This window comes from Lygodium microphyllum, chromosome 26 (assembly GCF_053477565.2).
Source record: "Lygodium microphyllum isolate KBCC chromosome 26, Lygodium_microphyllum_v1.1.10, whole genome shotgun sequence".
Classification (NCBI taxonomy): Eukaryota; Viridiplantae; Streptophyta; class Polypodiopsida; order Schizaeales; family Lygodiaceae; genus Lygodium; species Lygodium microphyllum.
The window spans coordinates 84,887,145-84,912,118 of NC_141160.1; the positions used below are offsets into that span (position 1 = coordinate 84,887,145).

General features: G+C 39.6%; 1 protein-coding gene across 1 annotated transcript; it reads left to right on the top strand.

Annotated features, from left to right (window-relative positions):
- The first annotated feature begins 6,890 nt into the window (after positions 1-6,890).
- LOC148013490 (uncharacterized) lies at positions 6,891-9,727 on the top strand. Its single transcript, XM_087668202.1, has 2 exons — positions 6,891-8,190; positions 8,289-9,727. Exons 1-2 carry the CDS (start codon positions 7,777-7,779, stop codon positions 9,363-9,365), a joined length of 1,491 nt encoding a protein of 496 aa, XP_087524328.1. The 5' UTR covers positions 6,891-7,776; the 3' UTR covers positions 9,366-9,727.
- Positions 9,728-24,974: the final 15,247 nt, after the last annotated feature.

Here is a 24,974-nt window from a genome sequence, read left to right on the forward strand (position 1 = left end):
TTCACAACCGAGTAGCTCCAAGATCTACATACTGGGGGGTGATGGGACTGTTGTGTTCTTTCCCATCTCATACTTCCGGCACGAATGGGTAAATGAGTTCTTATATCCTTTTATGAAAACAAAAGGTTAGCATGATGAGAGCTCAAATGTCATGACAATGAAAAGCAACAACCCTATTAAAAGGAGAGCTCTGGACATGATAATTCCAATGAACAATAGTTATACTAGATCATAGGATCATAAACTCCCTTGGATACTCCTTGGTACATGGATGAAAGGGCACTCACTCTATAAGGTTTGAAACTCTTTTTGCCTTATTGTATCTCTATATGATTGAAGTGCACTCACTCTACAAGGTTTCGAAACTCTCCCACCTTAAAAAAAATGACAAGCATCTAATAGGAAAAAGAATCAAGAAGATTATGAAAGTTGTCTTTTTGTTAAGTTATGGAATACAATTTACAGGTAATCAATATCCGATAACAATGGAATTGCTGCCTAATAATATTAGGAAGCAAAATCCATAAATGTGAGATGCTCAACAATAATAGGATCACTAGTCTTACTTGAGTGTTCGACTACAAATTTTGAGCACAATTGTACAAACATTTCTTCAACCACTTGGATTATAGTTTTGCCCATACCATTGGTCGGAGTTGAGGAGTGTCTAGTGCCTTGCAATGGTTTTCTTATAGCCTTGTTAGAAGGGAACATACTATTGTCTAGTAGGAGCACTCCATTTTAATTGTGTAGCAATGGAATACACCATAAGCTATGCAATTGGGACTTGGAGGTGAATATGGGCCATTTGATTTGTATGTAGATTAGAGGTCTCTATCTAGGACTTGATATGGTATGAAACTATTTTTGTGACCATTACATAGTTTGCAAAGCATTCGAGGTAGAAGGCCCATTCCAAGACAAAAAATAGAGAGATTCAAGTTTTTTAATTGGTTGCACCGGATTTGGCTCAATATAGGTTAAACGTGTGCATCTATTCTTATGTTGCAAAGGACAATAAATGCATTGGACTTGTAGGGTGTTTCAATTGATGTTGTACATTTTATGTGGCTTCACTCAAGCCTTCTTGATACTCCAATTATTTCTCATTTTGCATGTTGAGAGCTTTAGTTTTATGCTTATAGAAGTGGTCTCTTAGCATTATGACAAAAAATTGAAAATATCTTACCAAGCCTTTATTTTTGCACGTGAATACCTTTTTAGCATGCTCCAAAACTCTTGGTTAGCTTCTTCAAATCAAGAAGCCTTCTTTTGGCACGTGCATACACTTTGAGAGTCTCTTGTGTTTGCTTTGTGTTATCCCTTCTAATTTGTAAGATGAATGCGTATCTTGAATTAAATTGTCGAGGTTTTTTAGCTTTCTTGTATCTAAACTTTAGTGTTTTAGGATATTTGGATTGAAATTTTATGCATTACCATGAAAGGGTTAAAACTAATTGCAAAGTGTTACTAACTTTTGTATGTGAGCTCTAGCAAAGCCCATTGTTCTAATACATTGCTATTTCCTCAAAAGACTTGTCAAAATCTTGCAATCTTACCATCATTAGTTGAAAAATGATACCTTAGGTATAGAAGGCAATAGTCACTTCAAATAATTTCCTTATTGGTCAACAATTCTAGATAATTTTTATATCATTAACATGTGTTCAACACATCTCAAACAACTTGTTAATAATCATCTACATAAAGTTTAGGCTATAATCTTGGATACTTTTCTCAAATGAGACAAATAAAATTGATATTCAAAAAGTGTATAAATCTTGGTAATATTTGAATGTTCAACACTTGATTGTCACAACTTTCTTGTAGTATTTGATATGTGAAAGCTTATACAATGAATATTTACAAGACAATTCTTTTATGGGATTCTTTTCATCACTTTCAATTCTAAGTTTCAAGGCAAAAATTAGGAGACTATTTACAACCCTTGCCTAATTTAGATGGATTATAGATAGTTGTGTTTTAATATTATGCAAGTTGGGAAAATAGTTTTTTGATTTTAGCTTTGGACTTAGATTAAAAGGAGAGAGCACTACATTCATATACTTTCTACAAAAAGTTCTAAAGAATTTGAAAGATTTTGGTATTTTCTTATTAAAGTTCCTAAGAAGTTACTTTGTATTAAACTTGGAGCATTTACCATTGGCATTAGTGTCATTTTTCCAACAATTGTAAAATAGCAATTGTTTTATATCTATTGGAATATCATTGTTGTAGACTTTGGTCACCCAGTTTGCCTCACACTTGACCTTGGATTTAGTTGATCATATTATCTCAAATTTGCACCATAGATTGGTCATTCTTTTGAAAGCATAATTATGTCAAAGTTGCTCCAACGTCCAAATCATCCAATAGGCGTCTAAGCCAAACCATTTAAATTGTAGGTATGAATGCTACCCCATACTCATCTTCAAAACTAAAAGTAACCACAACGGGTCGCTTCTTGCTCAAGAACCATACGCATGGGTCACCAAGCATGAAGTGAAAACCATTTGTAAATATATGAGTGTTGTAATGATCAACTTAGCTAGAATCCAAAAAAGCATGCATATTTGGTAGTAATAGTCCCTCTTGGGAGAAAAGAACCCAAGTTATGGAGTACCACTTGAATAACAAAAAGATATGTTTCATTGTGTACCAATACTTGGTTCTTGGACTATGCATAAACTTGCTCATAAAATATAGGATGAAGGGCTTCTTTCTTCTTGCACGGAGTACAATCATAGTAAAGGGAGAACCTGGCACCCTTCTATACATGATTCAATAAAAAATGGATATAATGTATTTTTATGAATAATTTTTACAAATATAAAGATAAGGTCACTTCACACACTTAGGGATTATTACACATGTAAGCATTTTTTAATAGTGTAAATTGTTGTATATTATCTTGACGCTAGTGGTAAATTGTAAAAAAGATGACAAAGAAGATTGCATTCTCTTGATGAAGGAATTGATAGAGGCATTTGTCCTTGATGACTACACTTAAGCCTTTTTGTTAGTGATATTCACTCATGTGTTGTATACTATAATTTTCATGCTAATTGTGGTGTCCACGTGTTAGATCTCAAAGTTTATGTGTAGTCAAGCTATTCTTGACAAAGCTTAGGGGTATTCTTGACAATGCAAGCTTCGATGTTTGTGTGAGACAACACCCTAAAAGTGTAAGGCGAGTGGATAAATATTGGCCTAAAGGTGTAAGGCGAGTGGATAAGTATTGAACATGTAAAGTCAAGATAAGAATGCCACCTAAAGGTACAAAGTGAGTGGATAAGTATTGACCATGTAAAGTCAAGATAAACATGTCACCTAAGATGGTAAGATGGCTAGTTGTACCAGTGAAAGAGCAAAATGCTATTTATTAAAAACAATCCTTAAATTATAGGATTCTTTGTGAAGTGAAATATTAGTAAGCTATTGATTTAAAAAAATCCTTAAATTATAGCATGTTGTGTGTGAAGTGAAATATTAATTCTCCTTCTTGAATTGTGTCTTTTCTATATAAAGTTTTGGAGATTTAATTATATGTCTTAAATCATTTGTACACACCATGATTAGCCCCATTATTAGTTTGAATATTTTCATAGTATTAGTGTGGGTGTGGATTCTTAATCTTTGTCGTTATTATATAAATTTATCTTGTTTATGCACATGTTTGCTACTAGCACGTTCCGACATGTTGATTAAGGTTTCATTTGAGAGAGCACTTCATTGTCTTCTTTATGCATATATCTCCTTTTAGAGTCGTATTAGCACGTTCAACATGTTCATTTGAGAGAGCACTTCATTGGGAGGAGTTAAGAAGGTACCATTGAAGGATGAAAGAGGAGGTTCGTATCATGGAAGTTGAAAGGATATTCCAAATGGGATGTCGTGATGCCCATTGAATCTTGCAAGTTGGGCAAGAAGCAGGCGTACGCTTATCAATGAAAGAATAAGCATGCATGGGGCTCATTTAAAAGTCTTGCCCATGCGTAGAGGTGTAAGCTTGTCAATGAAAGGACGAGCGGGTACGGAGGGAACTCATTTAGCAGTCCATGTGTGTGCATCAAAGAGAGGGAAGAACTCATGGATGCTCAGATTGCCAAGCATGATCAATGGAAGCATAAAGTGACAAGCAAATGGCAAAGCATCCTTAGATAGCTTTGTGAAGGCAAATTATACATTTGCAAGCAATGAAGATACTTAAGAGACAGTGTGTCCACCATATTGCAGAGAGGGAAATGGTGAGAGAGGAGCTCCAGCTTAGAAAAGAGCTGTGGATTACCAGATGGCCAGGTTATTACTATAGGAGCTAAGATGCTTCAAGTGCCCAAAGGTCCTATCCCGGCCTTCTCTCTCATTGGTGGAATTCGCGGGGATCGATGATTATCATGAAGCGCAATGTGGTGTGGATATCCGTAAGGAACTTTTTCGGAATGTAGTTCTGGAGTGGCTGAGTATATATATGAGCAAGGAGATTACAGCCCCCTGCACGGAGAAGATCCGCCACCTTCCAGGAGGCCAAAATGCCGTCCCGTCCAACCGCCAAACTTGGTAAATAAATACTTAGCTTATATGAATGAAATCGCATCACACAATCATAATTGCTTGCACGCACAAGCCTTCACAGAATATATCCCTGCCCAAAAACAATCTCTTCTCAACACACAAACTAACCCAAACCATTTTCCTTTTAGAGAGGTGGAACGAACCAACCTTCCACTCTTATGTTCTTCGAAATCTTCGAAACAAGTAGCAAAAGATCCTCATGGCCAAGAAGGAAAGGTAAGCTCATGGCTTCTAATGTTCAGGGTTGACTGACAGGTTCTTATCAAGCAGGGCATATATGGTCTTCAAAGTCCTTTATAAGTTTGGTCTTCCCTGCAACTTGAGTCCTTTGTCTAAATCTCCGCATAGAAATGACCAAGAAAGCACCCATGTTTTAGAAGAAAAGCAGGGCCCGAAGAAAGTAGGCCACATGCTCATGTTGGCATTTCCAAATAGAAGGGGAACACATGATCAGAGCGTATTCCAAGAGGATAGCAGCTCACATGCCCATCGTTAATACATCAAATGGAGGGAAGGGAAAGGGATAATAACAACGGCCCAGTCTCTCGTTACATTGTGGAAGAGAATAGAGAAAATGAGGGCAGCCCATTATTGTTGCATCACAATTGGTAGAGAGAAAGGATACTAGCTCGTGAAATCATTATGTTGTGGAAGAGAAGAAGGATAACAAAAAGAGATGGCCGGCCAAGTTTTTCAATATTGTGGCCCTTCTCTACTGCACTCTATCTCTCTTCCCTCTCCTCTCCGTTGTCAGTCCACTATGTACAGTGGATGCTTAACGTCCTTCATGCTCGTGCTTTCTAGCCACACCCAGAGCCCTAGGGCTGCTGCGATAGTTAATATACACGCATCCATCATGCTAGAGCTCTACCTCAACACGTCTAAACACTTCTTCTATCTCAGTCCACAAATGGGCCATGACCCTCAGGATTCAAACATCATCATTGCGAGAGGATGTAGCATCACATTTCCACACGAAGTAGGCTCCTTTGCTCGAGAATATAGTTGCCTTGTTTTCTTGAAAATAAGAATTAGTAGGTGCTCCGTGCCCCTCAGCACTATCTCCCACGGGGTCTTTATGACCTCGGGGAGTTGGGATCAACGGCTCCTCTTCACCCCGAAAAAAGGCTCGCATCAGAGCCGCTACTTTATGCAGAAGTAAACCCAACCAGCTTAACAAAACCCAACCAGCAAATAGAAACCCAACCAGCCGGAAACTTGGATCTGACGGAGCAACGGCGTCTCGAAATTCGGGGATGTTCACTGCCACATGCAAAAGTAAACCCATCCAGGACTATAAATGCACCGCCAGTCGTTGAAATTGATGGCATGGGCTGGCAGTAAGAGATAGTAGATTCTGCGGGGCCCACTATCTCTAATACGTATTTTTGAATCGTGGACTACAAGTAAACCCAGCCATTAAAGTAAACCCAGCCATTGAAGTAAACTGTGTTGACTTGGTACCGAAAGCCGAAAAGCTCTCGGTATTACCCACAGGAAAATCCTGCACGCAGGGCGCATTCGTGTGCTGTTGTGAACGGAGGTTGGATGCCCATATTCCAAGCGCATACAAGCTCACGAAATCATTGGAACAAAGGTTTGAGGTTCATATTACGATTTCTTGGTCATGACTTCCACTACAAGGTGCATATCTCTCTCTCTTTCTTCCTCTCATATTTGCATTGGATGCATTGTGGCATTGGAATGATGTTTTGGTGATATATACGTATGTAGTCAACACGCATGGATTATAGAAAGCGACATTGAGATCAATGATCTCGACATGGATGAAGAGACATTAGATGGATCATCAAGCGACGAGGTTGAGATGCTTGATTTCTTAAGTGGAGACAATGATTCGGCACCACAAGAAATCACTAACAATGCACCAAGCCCAACTACCTATACCTCATCGAAGTACTTCTCTTTTAATAGAGAGACTTACAGCTTGATGGTCAGTGATTTGAGCGGGCAGAAGGCCATCACATTGGAGGTGCTCAAGCAACTCCACAAGAGAGAGTTGCTCGACTTGAAGAAGTGGAGAAGAATCAGAGGTCTTTGCATTGGTAGAAATGGCGATTGACACATTACATTGGCCTTGAAATCGGAGCCATCATTGCGCATTGCATGTATAGAGGAGTGGGAGAGCATATTCCTTGAAAATCACATAAACAAGGTTACAGGTGCTCACGAGGGTATCAATGTCACAATTGATTCCATCAAATCCACGTGGTGTACTGACTTGAGAAGGCATGGCATTCCTCTTGCGTATGCGAGAGATCTCATCAGTGGATGTACTTGCAAGGTGTTCACAAGGCCCCATGGTTATAAAGGCCCATTGTTCGTTCATGGGAAGGTTCAAGAAAGAAGAGCACCCATCTTGGAGTTTACTGTAGATAGATCTCTTGTTGAGCGGAGGCTTCAAGAAATCATGCTTGAACACAATGTTGGGTTGGGCAAGGTCCGCTCAACCAAAAAGCATGGTTTAGGAAAGACAATAGTGGAATATGCATGTCATCGCAGTGGTAGAGCAACTTGAAAGGGCTCCCAAATCCGCAGGTTGCGAACGTCGAAGAAATGTGGTTGCCCTTTCAAGGTGCAAATCGAGTACAAAGACGATCTCCATGATGTCACTATACGAGTCCATGGACCACACGAGGGTCATGTACCTGGATCTCGTGTCGACTTGTATCACTTGCCGATGCATCCAACTGTGATTGATTGTTGCAAGGATGACCTGTTTGACGTTGGGACATGTCGGCACGTCGCGAAGATGAGCCTTAGCAAGGAGCGGTTTCATTTGAAAAATGCCTCTCCATTGGATCGTGTCATTTATAGGTTCTTCATGATACCAAGGGAGGTATAGACACTATCATATCAAATTCGAACTGAAGGTATGCTACCTTCTAAGCCTTTGTCTATGGTACTAGGTTGCTTTGAGCGTCAATGTTCTATGTGTCATCCTGTTGCAGGCAAACTTTCGAAGGATGATTGGATGGCAATGTATTTGGAGGCTCTCCGTCTACGAGATCAAAACAAGGTATTTGACATATTCTCATAAATGTTTATAAGCTGCGAAAATTAGTACATCTATTTGATACTATCATCTACATGGTCTTTTAGGTACTCTATTGCCAACCATACAATCCTCATGCCATAGAGGACAAGGACAAACCATTCGTACTGATAGTCCAGGATGAATGGATGTTGCAAATGAGTAAGAGGTTCTCAAATAACAATGCTTCGGCAATCGATAGCACATTCAAGACCAATGTGTTTGGTCTTTCGCTTTATGCAGTGGTTTTACCAAACCAACATGGGGTGGGTATCCCTATTTGGTTTATGCTATGCACTAGTGACAATGGGTCAAACCAAGAGATTATGGCTTTGCAAATCACCATGAGACTAGTCCTCTCTAGGATGGGAGATATTCGCCCTGCTGCCCTGGTGATTGATAAGTCCCAGCCAGAGCTGGAGGCGCTCTCGAAGGTTGTTCTGGAAGACCCTCATTGTTGGACCACTGACTACCTTGGTGGCAACAAACGTCAACGAGCATGCCATATTATTCTATGCTGGTTCCACACAAAGAAAGCATGGGTTGAAAATCTCTTGCCACAGGTACACCTTTTCAATACCATTTTACTTTTAAGCATTACCTTTTTGTGAGTTCCATGAGCTTGACAATGAGTACTTTACATGTTCTTGCGTGAATCAAGGTCCCTACAGATGAGCGCGATCATGTGTATGCCTCTTTGTCCAATCTTATGCATTGCCCTACAGAGTCACAGTTTGATGATATGTTTGAGCAATTGCTTCATCATTATTCCGCTCATCCAAACGTGGTCCGATACGTTACCAATGGATGGTGTGGGAAAGATTGTATTTGGCGTGCAAGATGGCCCAAGTTTGGTCGCATGTTTCCACATGGCAATGTCGACACAACAAACCTCATCGAGAGACTTTGGCAATATATCAAGTATACTCTACTTGATGCTAGGATCAACAGGTCCATTTTGGATCTGCTGCACGCCCTTGTTGGTGACTCATCGTCGGGTTCTAGAATGGGTGGATCGGCTTTGGAGTTTTTCAAGCAAAAGCAAGAGATAGGTAATGTGGTCAACTTCCTTTCTATTTGCACATTTGACCTTTCCTTAAAACGCATTGTTGTCTTATACATGTTTTTTATGCCAGCTGATTCTGAGCGCTTCAAAGTCTATGGATCAAGCAAGAGTCATACGGCTAGATTGGCAGCAGGGGAGAAGATTCTTCAGCGGTATGAGCAAGATCCCTCCTCTCTTCAAGTCATTAACGAGGGGACCATGTTGTTTAAAATAGCAAGCACCACCCAACATGCAAAATGGTATCATGTAAGTGTACAATCAAACTACTGTGATTGCCTTGATTGGTCGACTGACTGTAAACATCTTCATGGTTTGAGGCTCATCTTGAAGAGCTATTTTCCTCACCTTCATGAGGTAATCCCCATCATCGATAGTGCGCATGTCTTTGATGACATAAAGGAAAGACCAGGTGGCGATGATATCACAGGATTGGAGAGACCAGCTTTCGATGGTGGCGTGCAGGAAGGGGAACTCGTGTCCTCCATCGCAGACTTTAGAGACCTCCTTCAAAGGGTCGAGGATGGGATTCCATCCTACACAGCGGCACAGATGGATGCTTGTGTGCGCCAACTGGAAAGTGCTAAAGAGTCTCTTGTTCACATGTTCACACCACAGGAGATTGACATGCCTAAAAAGGGCGGGATCTATCAGATCCAGGAAAATGTGACATAGACGCGCCTAGGGCATGGCAAGGATCATCGTCATCGTCCAAATGAGAGGGGGGAGTCCTCATCACAACCCAAGCGTCCATCTATTACAGGCATGTTAAGGCGCAAGCATCAACGAGGGAGGGGTCGTGTACGGTTTAGCCCAAAACCGTGGATATATTGTCCTCATTGCTACACCAAAACATTTTTGGTGGACCCTCTCGCAGTGTATTCATGCAATACTTGCCATGCACTACTCCCTCTATCCCTGCGGTATGCTCCTCATCCAGCGGATTCTATCTTGATCGGCAAGGCGCGATTGTATGGCGAGTCTTATATTGGCACTTGTCGTATTTTGTATTGCATCTACAACAGTGAGAATGAGGAGCGTCAGTTTTCTCTCTCGTTCCTTGATAGGTCCACGATCACAGAAGTCTTGGCATCTAGGTTCAGAATGTTTGTACTGTATACATGATTGTCCATCTAATGGATAACGTTCTCCTGGATTTTATCTTGCTCTATTTGTAGGAATTAGCTAGTTTTTATGGTGGTGTTTTGGATTTTATGGTAGTGTCGTATTGGATAATTATATGATTTTATTATTTAGAAATTAGTGTGTATATTTGGCAACACATCCAACAGGTTATTTCTTATCACTACATGTTCATGTAATCCAAATGTGACATGCTTTCATATTTAAAGAGTTGCGCAAATATTGATAGCTTAAGTTAGTAATGATGGGTGCATTGTTGGGAAGCATAGTTGACACATGTGATAAAGCAAGTTGAAGCTATGTTATATTTTGTTATTCATGTGTGTAGCACCAACTAAGAGAGAGGGGTGTGTGTGTGTGTGTGTGTAGTAACTCTATTGAATAATGATTTCTAAACCACACATCCTATGGAATAATGTAACCGCAATACTATGGTGCAATGAAATCGTGAGATTAGTAACATTAAATCGTGAGATTAGTAACATTGAATCATTAGTGACTACACAACCAAATAAGCAAATGTTTATGAGTTCAATTCATGTTCCAAAGGTCAATTTGAGAGAGAGAGAGATAAGATCAATTAATGATTTCTAAACCACACATCCTATGGAATAATGTAATGAAGTGCTATGGTGCAATGAAATCTTTAGTGACTACACAACCAAAGAAGCAAATGTTTATGAGTTCAATTAATGTTCCAAAGGTTATTTCAAGATGTTAGTGACTTTGTTTTCTAGTCATATGGGCCAAAAAGATGCACTCCAAAATGAAAAGTATCACGATGGAACACACTTTAACAAATTAATGATTTCTAGACCACACATCCTATGGAATAATGTAACGAAATACTATGGTGCAATGAAATCATGAGATTAGTAACATTACATCGTGAGATTAGTTCAATTCAGAATAAGTTCAATCGTGAGATTTTATGAGTTCAATTCATGTTTCAAAGGTCAATTTGAGAGAGGGAGAGATAAGATCAATTAATGATTTCTAAACCACACAAAGAATCAGAATAAGTTCAAAAAGATACATGAGTTCAAAAAGAACCATGAATTCAAATCTTAGTACATGTCTGCCGCAAACCAAGTACATGACCATAAGTGAGACCATAAGTCCATGACTGCCACAATCTAGCTAAATGTCACAAATCAAGTAAAACCACACAAGATCACCTCTCCAACACTCCAAGTGCCCACTGGTAAAGGTCCTCCTTCAAAGTGGTAACGTAGGTGGCATTGAACCATTTTCTAGTTAACTGCAATACAAAAAGTTGATTATGGATTGACGTATGCACACAAGACCATTCAAAGTCACATAGCAAAAGCACTTATACCAGTATAGGCTTACCCAGTTTTTGGTTGGTTTCCCAACCACACCACCCTCGATGAGTAGTCTTATGAAAGCCATCACATAAAATCCACAATCCACCGCATTTGTCTGTTGAGGGGCCTGCGAAAAGGGATTATAGTCATCTTTATGTTAACTTCTCTATGTTACATCTCTAAGTGACAGTATTACTGCCACATTCTTAGTACATACCTTAATGTGGATGAGCTTCATTTTCTCCACGTCCGATAAAAACCTTGCGCATACTGGGTCAGTACAAAGCCTCGATAGTGCAAACACGGCCCTGAAACATAGACACAAAAGAGATGAACATAATACATATGTGACACAACGTAAAGCATGGGTGCATATAGAATGTTAGGATACCTGTGCACATAAGGTAGACATGCCGTGAAATCAGTGTACTCCAAGGAGTCAAGACATAGGATGGCTCCATGATCACTAGGTAATTTTTCCACTCTTCTTAGCAAAGGGTTGAAGACCACAAAAAGAGACCAATGTGACTTGCACATCAAAGAATGATATTAAAACTAGCGCATCAAAGGGCTATGATAAAGCATTTACAATAAGTATGCATAAAGGGACTACTAACCTCACAAGCACAGGCAGAAAGATAAAGGTGGACATCGTGGGATCACAACTATCAAAGTAATTCCTCAACGAAACACTATCGTCTTGTGGCTCAACCATATTGATGTATGGAAACCACAGACTATCCACAAAGCATACATCATGGACATGCTCTCTCGGCATCAAATACTCCATCCAACTATGAATAAAAGCACAAATTAGTTCAGTAGAATAACAAAACCCCTAGTCCTAATCATCAGGCAATAACCAATAGAGCTATAACTAGTTTAACAAACTTACATGGCGAACAAATTCATGGTACGGGTGGATGCCTCCTCCACGCACCGCAATGCATCCAACAAAGCCCGGTCGACATCCACACGGAGCTTTGAGCATAGAGACACGAACTCGATATTTGCGGAAGTCTCTAACCTAAAATAATACCAAAAAACAACCACACACAATGCAACCAATCACAAGTACAAGAAATACAACACAATGAAAACATTGCATTTAAAAAAAACGCACCTTGAGGTGGCACTTTTTTGCCCCTTCATCTTGGCAGGAGAGCAATTCACCTTGGTGTCAACCGAATTGCATCCAATGGTGAATATGCAATGGGAAGCGTCACTTGGATACTCAAGAGGGGAGGAGATGGTGATAGGGGTGGGTCGAGGTGATAGGAGGAGCGACGTGAAGTGCTTACTCCCCTCGCCCTACAATGCCATAACAATAACCATAAACAATGCCATAAACATAATATACATAACAATAACCATAACCATAATACACATAAACAATAACCATAACCATAAAATACACATAACAATAACCATAACCCTAAAGCATAAACAATGCCCATAACAATAAACATAAAATACATAACAATAACCATAACCATAAAATACATAACAATAACCATAATATACATAACAATAACCATAAACAATGCCCATAAACTACACAATGCTCATAGCCATAACTATAACCATAACCATAAACAATGCAATAACCTTGCCCATAAATAATAACAATAACCATAATATATATAACAATAACCATAACCATAAAATACATAACAATAACCATAATATACATAATAATAGCCATAAACAATGCCCATAGCCATAAACATAACCATAACCATAAACAATACAATAACATTGCCCATAAACAATAACCATAACCATAATATACATAACAATAACCATAACCATAAAATACATAACAATAACCATAATATACATAACAATAACCATAAACAATGCCCATAAACTACACAATGCCCATAGCCATAACCATAACCATAACCATAAAGAATGCAATGACCTTGCCCATAAACAATAACCATAAACATAGCCATAAACACAACAAACATGCCCGTAAACATAACCATAACCCTAAACATAGCCATAAACACAACAAACATGCCCATAAACATAACCATAACCATAAACAATGCCATAACCATAAGCATAAACATAACCATAAACATAGCCATAAACATAACCATAACCATAAACATAGCCATAAACACAACAAACATGCCCATAAACATAACCATAACCATAAACAATGCCATAACCATAAGCATAAACATAGCCATAAACACAACAAACATGCCCATAAACATAACCATAACCATAAGCAATGCCATAACCATAACCATAAACAATGCCTATAGCCACAAACATAACCATAACCATAAACAATGTCAAAGTCGGTAAGCATAAACAATAACCATAACCATAATCCTAACTACACAATGTCCATAGCCATACACATAAACAATGCCATAACCATAACCTTAAACAATAACCATAATAAGCTACACAACAAACAATGCCATGACCAGAACCATAAGCATAAACGATTACCATAACCATAACCTAACTACACAATGCCCATGAACTATACAATGCCCATAAACAATAACCATGAACATAATCCTAACTACACAATGCCCATAAACTAACCTGAACCATAACCATAACCAAAAGCCACAAATTGTGATAAACTAACCTGGGAGTCCATAACATCGCCAGTGGATGGAGGACCAGCCTGCAATAAGCTATCCAGGTCCATCTGGGAGTTACGCTCCACTGTTTGCAACTCCGCATGGTGGTCTAGGACTTGACCCTCATCATCAATATGAGGCACATCCTCCTCATCTCGTGTGCGAGGTCGTTTCTAAAGAAGGCAACGTGTGAGTATATTTACATATAAAAAAATGATAAACTTAAGGCTAAGGTAATTAAATTGCATTTGCATATGACACTACAGAAGAATAAACAATATCAGGTTAGAGACTTACATGTTTTTGGTAGCCATCCGCTATTCGACTCTGCGTTCTCCGCACACGCTCATCTCTTTTGGAGTCATATTTGCTCATTTGTCTATTCACAAATGCCTCCACATACTCCTGCCTGTCCATGGTACGCTCAGCATCTTCGAGTAAGTCCCATAATGAGCTCGCTCTCGCATGCTGAGTCTTCTCATACTTAGTTCGGGCCAAACTCAACTTTCGCTCAAGGTTAGAGAACTGAGACTCTGCCTGGCGGTGCCAAGCACCAATAGGATGACGAGCATGTTGTGCGCCTATGGGACGACCGGTCTTTCGACATGGAATATCATAATGGATACCATGCTCATCCTTCAGATGCTGTATCATCCTTGCCCATCTCTTAATGTTGACATGTCTTTTCGGACAAAGAATGTCAACACGGCATTGACGGGCAAGAGACCCATCCGCTAGTGTGATCTCAATGTATGGTGGGTTTTCCTATGTAAAGTGACATTCTATTTATAAGTATCACATCTTAGGAGTATGCTTACTAACAACGGAAAGTAGGATAAACACTTACCTGGGAGTAGCTCGGCACTTCTATTTCAATGGATGTCTAAGATGCGCCTGCCGCCCGAGCCCCTCTACGAGTACGTCGAGGAGATGATGCAACCTAAAAAAAAAGAAACGGAACTACACAATATGTGAGAAATAAAAAATGAACGTCAAGAAAACCCTAAATAAATATTAAAAAGGCCATCTTACTCTGGTATTTTTTCGCGAATGGACATCCGACGAAGAATGGCTGCGAGTGCGTAGAGCCATTTGCCAGAGGTGAAAGCGTGCGCACCTACTCATAACCATTGGATAATCCATGTAACAAAACAACAAAAAGTGAGAAGTTGATAACCATTGGATGATCCATAAAAAAATATAGAATATGCTCGATGAAAAAATATAGAAGTTGATAACCTACTAAACTTTTGTGGACATGCTTGATGAAAGACCAAATATAGAATATGTCATGATTTATGACCAATGGTGGATGCCACATCCAATCTAACGATTAGATGTGTTCAATTTAGTAACAATAAAAAAGCTCTATTCAAAAAATCGGTAGGCTATCAACATTAGAGGTCAAAAACCTCTAATGTTACAATTCTTCACCAAGCTATCACCTCACTACAACACTTCCAAGTACTAGTGCCTTGCCTTATTATTCCTAGTGCAAATATATATTTTGACATTGTAACATGGTTATTGGGCTTCTTATAGGATTCCAATCAATAATTTTTGCGAAGGATTGAGACTCAACACATTCATACAATTCCCAATACTCGCCAAATTTGACCTATATAGATGATCTATAGGTAGATCTGTGCTTTGCACATGTATTAATTGCCAAATTTGACCATTAAGTAGATTTTGGGGCATGGAAAAAGCTAAAAGTGATTATTGGTGGGCTTGCAACTACATCAAGGATAGTCTCATTAATGTGGTTGGAACCAAGATTGAGGTTCTACAACCACATGTAATTGGCAAGGGTATTCTCTCTTGCCCAAACTTTAGAGAAGTAGAGCTAATTTATTGTGGTGTACCAATAGCTACTTAAATCTAAGACCATTAATTTTCTTAGAAAAACAAAAAGGAAAGCAGTGCTTGAATGATTAAATTATGAAAACATATAGTTGTGACCTCCTCAAAGCTTGAGCCCAAAACCACTTTCACAATTTGCACATGCATCATAGTTTATCTTAGAAACTTGAATTTGATTTAGCTTTCCTTTTTGGTTATCTTAAATTTTTAGCGCAACCCATTCTCCACAAAGTGGCATGGTTCAAAGAGGTTGAATGCTAAGTGATGATTGTAAGCTTAGTGACATAAATAGAGTTGTAACTCCCTTTGTTATTCTCACATTCATTTATTGGGTTCATATATATGTTAGCCACAATATACATTATATATATGTTAGCCACAATATATATGTTAGCCACATTATATTTATTGGGTTCATATATATGTTAGCCACAAAAGGATTGAGCCTGAGACGGGAGATAGTGCCTCCCACACACGTGTCACGCTGATGAAGACGATTGGGCCTCCCGAGATGTTGCAACCTCTTGAGTCACGGTAACACTGCAGCCTCCTGAGTCACGGTCTCACCGACTGTGGGAGGGATGAAGACGGAGGTGCATACAAAACTGGAGACGCTGAACTGTCTCACCGAGCAAAAAACGCCGACTTGGGAGATGCTATTGTGGATAAAGACCAGCACGCATCCGAATGGGCATGGGATGCGCACTCTGGGAGACACAATCGTGGACTTGGGAGATGCTGACGTGGATGAAGACCAGCTCACGTCCGAATGGGTCCGTGGGTGGGTCTCGAAACTCTGGAACCAACCGCCGAGTTGGTATGAAGCCACCGAGCTGGGAGGCAACCAACCGCAGAGAGCTGAGGGATGAAGTCGTCGACGAGTGCTGGCTGGGAGCTCACGAGACCGCAAAGTGCTAATGGATGTGAGCTCGCTGGGAGGGATGTGCGCTCGCTGGGAGGGATGAGCAAGCAACGAGGTTGAGCCGCACGGTACATGAGCTCGCTGGGCGGGAGGGATGAGCCGCAGGGTATATGAGCTCGCTGGGCGGGAGGGATGAGCCGCAGGGTGCTGGGAGGGATGTGCGCTTGCTGGGAGGGATGAGCCGCAGGGTACGAGAGAGAGAGAGAGAGCTCACGAATCATTCAAGACGGAGCAAATGGGAGGGATGAAGTTGAAATCTGGGACTTCGCATGTTCCCAGGGGTTGATAACACCCTGTTCAACGGCGGCGGCACATTCTGCAGGGCCCTTCCAATAATGAGGAGTTAAGGTGCTCCAGTTCGCATGCCGGACACGTAGGAGACTGCCAATCAACGGCGCACTTTTTCGAGGGGGTCTGGTTTATGATCTCGGGCGGGATGACCAAAGGAGGATGGGTTTAATCCTCGTGAGATCGACGATGGCACCGTGGTCGTGAGGAGGGGGATCAACGTGAGCCGTTGATCCCAACTCCCCGAGGTCATAATGACCCCGTGGGAGTTAGTGCTGAGGCTCCGTGCCTAGACTCGCCCCGGGGCGGACATGATTTTTGAGGGGGGCGGTCTAGCACCCGTGTTCTCTTTTTTTTTTGGGGGGAGGTGGGGGGCTACCACGTGGCACCCGCCCCCCACCTCTCCTTAACTAATAATAAGAATTATAAGGCTTTTGAAATTTCTCACTTTATCTCTCACATAAGCCTCCTTTCATATGGCTCAAGGCTAGTACCACTAAACAACACAAAAGCATGTTCCCATAACTCCTCTAACCTACGCATCTTCAAGAGTTGTTTTCCCACTCATAGACTTGATATTCTAGTGCTTTTCTTAGGAAAGTCAGATAATGCATACACTTACGGGTTCCAATAATTCCTACTAGAAGCTACTACGTATCAAAGATAAGGAGCAAGGCACCAATAGTAAGCAAGCTTGGGGCATCTCATCATTTCTATGTCATTGGAGCTACACATGTATCTAAAAATTATTGCATGGTTTGATAGATTACACCTTATCGATGTGTTTAGTGATCAAATACAAACTATATGCTATAAGAAATATAAGGTGCTCAATGCATGCTAACTACAAAGAGTGTATAGGTGGTTTTCTACTAATATGCACAGGGAACTAAAAGGATAATCACTTCACACGTATACAAGGTCAAGTCGGGTTTTTGAAAAAGTCTCAATACCGTGATAAGGCAATCTTAGAGGTTACTTTGACTTGTGGACAGATCAAGGTTGCAGTCTAAGGTAGATACGTATCATCTACATACCAAGCCTTGAAGATAAATGAGTTCTTTGGTTTGACATAGCAAGGGTTGACCCTAGAGGGTTACTATTCTCACTCTATGATGCTACACAAATATGCTCCCCACATGTCCATGACCCAAAAGGTAGCACATTTTTGACAAGGGCTAAATGATCCTCTCAATGGCCCAACTTGAGGCAATGAGGCCTATTGATCTAGAAGATGCCTCAATGAGGTCACAACCTCTAATAGCTACTCTCCCCAAGCATAACAACAATGCTCAACTCCTACCAGAATGATGATAGATTTTTCTATCTTAAAAGGGTCCATGTAAACCAACATCATGGGTACTACAATGAGGGCCATGCTAATCTTGCCAATGTTCACTAGAACCATAGTAATGAAAACAACAAAAATTATGGTTTCAATTGTTATAAGATTTGACCCGTTTTGGGCCTAGTACACCCCAACAAAGGAATGAACACTAATGCCAATGCCCCTCTCAACCCTCCAATAGGAGGAGCCTTCAACAAGTGAGGGTGCTAGCATAGAATAGGACATGGGGCTAGAGCTCCCATGTGTGCTATCATGGATGACGAAGTAGATCCTTCACTTAAGGAAGACGTGGATAGAGGTTCCATCCATGCTAATGTAAATTATCAAGGTGCAAGTCATCATATTTTTGTTTTCCAGATCCCTCTAACTTTTCAAGGTACTTGTTTTCATATTCTCATTGATAGTGAGGCCACCCACATGTCTATTTCTCCTAAGTGTGTAAAAAGTGTGAAGTTAAATATAGGATTATTCCTTCATAGTTGCACCTCTCATGGAGCTATTGAAGCACTAGGTGAAGATAACTTGGACAAGATGGGAGTAGGAAAGCTAAGACAAGATGCCTCCTTACAATTCCCATTCTGAAGCTCCTTGACCTTTGTCAAGATTTTGAAGTCATCAAGGATGCTAGTATAATGGTGCTTGGATGCATTTTTACCCAAGAAGGTTGCCCAGTAGCGTATTGTTCCCACAAGCTCAAACTTTATGAGAACTATGTGACTCACGATTTGGAGCTTTTAGCTTTCACTTATGCACTAGAACTTTGATGTCTCTATCTATTGATAGAAGATTCATGCTTATTATGATTGGTCACAAAAGCCTTAAGTGTATTTTATCCAACTAGATCTTAGTACGAGACAAAGAATATGGATTGAAGTATTCTAGGATTTTGATTTTGAGATTAGGCACTGCCCAAGGAAGAACAATGTGGTAGTTGATGCTCTTAGCTAGAAAACCTTTCTAAATTATGTACTCCTAGAGGAACCCCAAACCTTCTTAAATTCTCTACTCTTGCAAAAACCCCTAATTTCCATGCCTAGAAATCAGATTTTGAAAGTAGTAGCTCCTCAAACTCCCAATGATCCAGAACAATTTGAGATAAATAAGGCTGTCCAATAGAAGGAAAGATAACTAGGGAGAAGGCTAAATTCAAAGATTATCATCTTGAAGGTGAGCTCTTGTATTATCAACATAGGATGTGTGTTCCAAATAGCTAGGATCTCAAAAAGAGAATCCTCTGGTAAGCACATGACATTCCTATAACTAGACATCCTAGTTATGCAAAGATGGTGAATGCATAAAGGAAGAGCTACTTTTCATCTAAAATGAAAGATGATGCACTTAGATATATCACTCAATGTTTGAGTTCCTAGTGAATCAAAGTAAAAAGGATCAAGCTGCTAGGAAAGCTGCATCTTATTGACATCCCTTGGATGAAGTGGGAATACATTAGTGCGGATTTTGTTGCAGGGCTTCCCAAAAATTCAAGGAGGATATGATTCATAATAGTTGCAAATATGTTGACCAAACTAGCATATATCATCTCATATATTGCTAAGGAAGTGTTTTGGATGTATGGGTTGACCCAAGAGAATTATCAAACATGGATCTACTTTTCACCTCTAAGTTTTGAACTTGTCTCTTTTAGGCCATTGATACCCACCTTTATTTCAACATACCCTATTACCCTCAAATTGATGGGTAGATTGAAACAATCAATATGGTTCTTGAAGATTTTCTAAGGGCCTATTGCAAGAGAGAGCCAAAAAAGAGATGGAATATCTACCTCTACTTGAGTTTTCTTGCAATACTTTATAGTAATAGAGTGTTAGGATGACTCCCTTTTAGGCATTGTGTATATCCAAGGGCGTTTACCTCCTCTAAAATTTTTTGACCCTACCCTAAGGGTAAAAAATTCAAAGAAGATGTTAGAGGATATGAAAAAGTAGACCAAGGCAATCTATCAAAATATTAAGGCAACCCAAGATTAGTAAAAGGCCTATCTAGACTTAAAGAGGGCCACTTGAATTTTTAAGGAGGGAGACATGGTCTTCTTATGAGTTCACCCAAATAAGAGTTCACTATCTCATGGAAAATTCAAGAAATTTAGTCCAAAGGTAATTCGAATCCTATAAAATCTATCAATGCCTCGGAAGAAATCCATATAGATTGGAACTTTTGTCTCATCTCAAAGTTCATAATGTATTACATGTAAGCCTCCTAAAATCCTATATCCCTAACCCTGATCATGCCCTTGATGAGGGAGAGATTGTAATGCCAACTCAAGGAGTCCTTGAGATGCAACCTGAGAGAATATTAGAAGTTAGGGAGAAGCCCCTTAGAAATTGCACTCTTGATGAATTCCTAGTGCAATTGAGAGAATTTTTTAAAAAAGAAGCAACATGGATTAAAGAGTCTATTCTAATAAAAGCCATTGAGCTTGCAACTAATTGTTAAACATGAACAAAGTAAAATAGTAGTTTAACTAGGACATAATTACTTCTAGATTCAGTTGAGATGTTTCTTTTTTCAAAAAATTGTAGCATTATTCTATCAACCTCTCCTGGAATGAATGGTTGCCTCTAGGATACCATAGAATACTAGTTGTATATTTTATTAGTACCCATTCTAATTAAAGTCCATGCTCTCAATGTTAGACTAGATTGATCGGCATCATGCCTCCCAAAGGGCCTCGTTAGGGCTCCAATACCTATGCTGGTTTTTGCCTATCTACAAAACATTTGACCAAGGTCTACGTACAAAGTCATGTGTAAAAGATTTTCCCTTTTGGGAGAGTGAGAATCTTGGGGCTTTGGTTGGTTATATAATACATGTTGTTGGTCCTAAGATAGGATAGAAATCCACATGAGTATGATGTGGTGGATATTGGGAGATTGGTACTAGTTATGGGAAGGGTGGTTACTCTTTTTGGGTGGATTTTTTGTGACTATGGCTCTTTGTGATAGAAATTGGGATTGTAAACACTAGAAATATCAAATCAATTATTGTGGTAGACAACATGCAGTGAATGTTTGATATTCAAGAATGGCAATGGTGGGTGGAGAGAGAGAGAGAGAGAGAGAGAGAGAGAGTGGGTACAAAGAGTTGTACCTCTCTTAGGGTTTTTTGTGATAGCTATATAGAAAGTACTAACGTACAAGTGCTAAGAGTGTGTTCACACCTGAGCATGTATAAAAGGCATGGTGGCCCTTTATTCTCAACAACCTCCCACCTAAAGGTAGCGAGTCTTAAGGTTGAGAAAAGAATTAGCTAAGTCTAAGCATGTACAAAGTTGAAACACATGCAGTATCCAACTCCCATCATCTATCGGCAATGAGAAAACCGCTATGCTGGAAGCCGCTTCGTGAGAAGATATGCAAGATTATCATTTGTATGTACCTTGACAAGCTCAATGCTTTTGTTGTCAAGTACATCCCTGATAAAGTGACACTTCACTTGAATGTACTTCATCTTTGCATGAAAGACAAGATTCCATGCTAGCATGATAGCACTCTGACTATCACAATGGAGGACACGAGTCTCAGTAATGCCAAGCTCTCCCACTAGACGTGGAAGCTATAAAGCCTCCTTGCATGCCTTAGTGGTAGCCATATACTCTACCTCTGTAGTCACTCTTTGTTGTCCTATAGGTATTTCTTCTCAGAACACAATACTTTTGACTTCCTCTATCTTTTCAAGTTGTTTATGTATGCGACCTTCCTGGAAGATGACATCATTGATGCATACAATTTTCATTTTCTTTGGGTCCCATAATTTATACCCCATTTCTCCCTCATCACCATATCCTAGGAAAATGCATTTACAAGACTTTGGCTTCAATTTGTTGCATTGTTTCTTGCATATGTACACAAGTGCCTCATAGCCAGATACTCTCAAGTGTGTATACGAAGGTGGCTTGCCCAAGCACACTTCTTGAGGGACTCTTCCTCCCAAAGACATGTTTGGTGACCGATTTATCAAGTGTATGATTGTCATAATAGCCTTTGCCCAAAATTTATGAGGTAATGTAGCATGAGACAACATGGTACAAACCTTCTCGTATATGGTCCTATTCATATGCTTGCAACACCATTTTAGAGTGGATTATAAGGGGCAATGAGCTCCCTTTTTATCCCTTTGCTATCACACAAAAGTCCTAAAAGGCTTTTGACACATATTCCCCACCATTGTTAGAGTGAATACACTTTAGTGTCTTGTTGGTCATATTTTTGGCAAGTGCCAAGAATGTTTCAAACTTATCCAAAGCCTCATCTTTACGATCGATTGGATAAACCCATACTTTGTGTGTGGCATCATCAATAAAAGTGACAAAATATTTCTTTCCCTTTAGAGACAACCCTGGCATCTCGTATACATTTGAATGTACTAACTCCAAGGGTGAAGATTTTAATGAAAGAGACTTTTTATGTGATGTTTGAGTATGCTTGCCAAAAATACAATGATCACAATGGTCAAAAACATCATATCTCAAACACGGCAGATAACCAAAGCGAGAAAGCATTTTCATTCCATTTTCACTCATGTGCCCCAATTGGTTATGCCACAAAGACACACTTGGCTGCTCGATTATGGCGACAACATGATCATGCATACTAGATACATGTAATGGATACATAGTATCACTTTTAGAGCCTTTAGCAAAATAATCCTAGAGCCCTTACATATCTTCCATTTGCTATCCCGAAAGGTGGTGTGATAGCCACTCATGGTGTGTTGCTACATGGAATGAAGCACTTGAATCAAGGATCCAGGTGTACATGTCAATATCAGAATCTGCAATTGATGATTATGCACTAAAAGAAGAAGTAAAGAGTACATCACTACCACTGTTACTCTCATGGTGATTGACTACATTGACTTCCTCTATCTTCATACTGCTCTTCCTTGCATGTTGTTTATCCTTTTTCTCATCTTTGTTATCATTAGTGATTTTTCCATTGCCATTCTCTTTCTTCCACTCAACACAATCATGGTGGAAATGCTCTTTCTTGCCACAATGATGGCACTCTACATTTTTTCCATGAGACTTGTTGTGTGCTTTGTTGTTAGAGTTACCCTTCTACTGGAATCTTGCCTCTAGTATGTAGTGCATTGGAAGACTTGTTTGTTGAAATATTTTACCTAGTGAGCTATTCCATGAGTAAATATCTCTCCATATCTCAATATAATGACACAACATTAGAATTACTCATTGATATCCTAAAAGTGTCCCAACTTTCAGGCCAAGTGCATAGCAAGAATGTTGCATTGAACTCCTCATCAATGTGAAACTCCAAAGTAATCAATTCACTAAAAATAGAGTTAAACTCATTCAAATATACAAACATGGTAGTACATTCCTTCATACGGAGGTCCATCAAAAATTTCAACCAATAAACCTTGCTGTGGCTGCACTTTTCTGAGCGTATAACTCCTCAAGTTGTTGCCAAAAATCATAGGTAGAATTTAGTTTCTCTATGTTGAAGAGTAAAGTGTCTGACACACTGAAAGCTTTATGGTAGAGTGTGCAAGTTCATCTAACTCATCCCACTATCTAGATCCATGGTTGCTAGTTTCACCCCTTTTGTATTTATAGGTTTCACTTGTTTCTTTTGCACCAAGACATTATAGCATTGCTTCTGCCATATAGCAAAGTTGTGTGCATACTCAAGCTTCTTAATGTGCAAAAGATTACTGCTATCCACTACTACTAGCCATGATTTATAGCTCAAAAGTGACTTAAAACTCAATAAATGTGAGTCCAATTGTCACACAAATGACCAAAGTATGAAGCAAGTAGCAACCAGCAATGAAAATTCAAGTAATTGTATAAATTTTAAATATGCAAATCAATTTTTAGAGGTATGAAATGTGTGCTACAACACAACACAAGCAATTACAGTTGTGTCTTGGGCTTAATACATCAATTTCAAGAGAAAGCCCCAAGTTGTTGCTACAATTTCTTTGCTCAAACTTCTCAAATTACATCGTACTTAACTCTCAAATGGATTGCACAAGCCAAATTTTCCAAAATTTTACAAATTTTGCAAAAGCCCTAAATTTTTTTTGGGGTCCAATGTGCTCAACTTGTATAGAATTTGCACTACAAGTACATAGCAATATCAAATTCGACCCAAATTTTGCAAATTTTGCAAAAACCCCAAATTGTAAGGGGTCCAATGTGTCGAAGTTTCAAGAATTGTACCTCTCTCATTGTAATTTTTGCATGTACATGAAAAGCCCCAATTTTTGAGACATAAGAGTATACAAAACTGCAATTTTTACTTAACCGAGTAAAATTTTCATGTATATGCTGAAACCCTCGAATTTTGGGAGTAAATGCATCCCGAATATCTAAGGTTTATTGAGCTGTGCTTATGCACGTGTGACGGCCCGTAAAGCACCAATGAAAAAATAATTTCTTAAAAAAAGGCATATTGGTAGGTCGGGCAGTATGTGACCTGCGCCTAGGAACTACCATCGAACTTCTCGCAACGTGGCTTGATTGGCACCTCCTACTTATTGCCTCCTATTGACGTGGCTTGTCAGTCTTGCCACCTGTTTGCTCATCGAGATTCGAACTGCCTACATCGCTTGTTCATTATGTTGACGTGGCATGTCTATCACCTGTTGAAGTCTAGTGTGAAGATGACTGCGACTTGCTCTTGTCTTTGACTTGCTACCTATGCTTGTACTTGCATGGCCTACAATCTACATGGCATGTCTTTCTATCACCTGCTTGCACAAAACTTGTGAGAGACGAGCACCCTCTCTAACACCGGT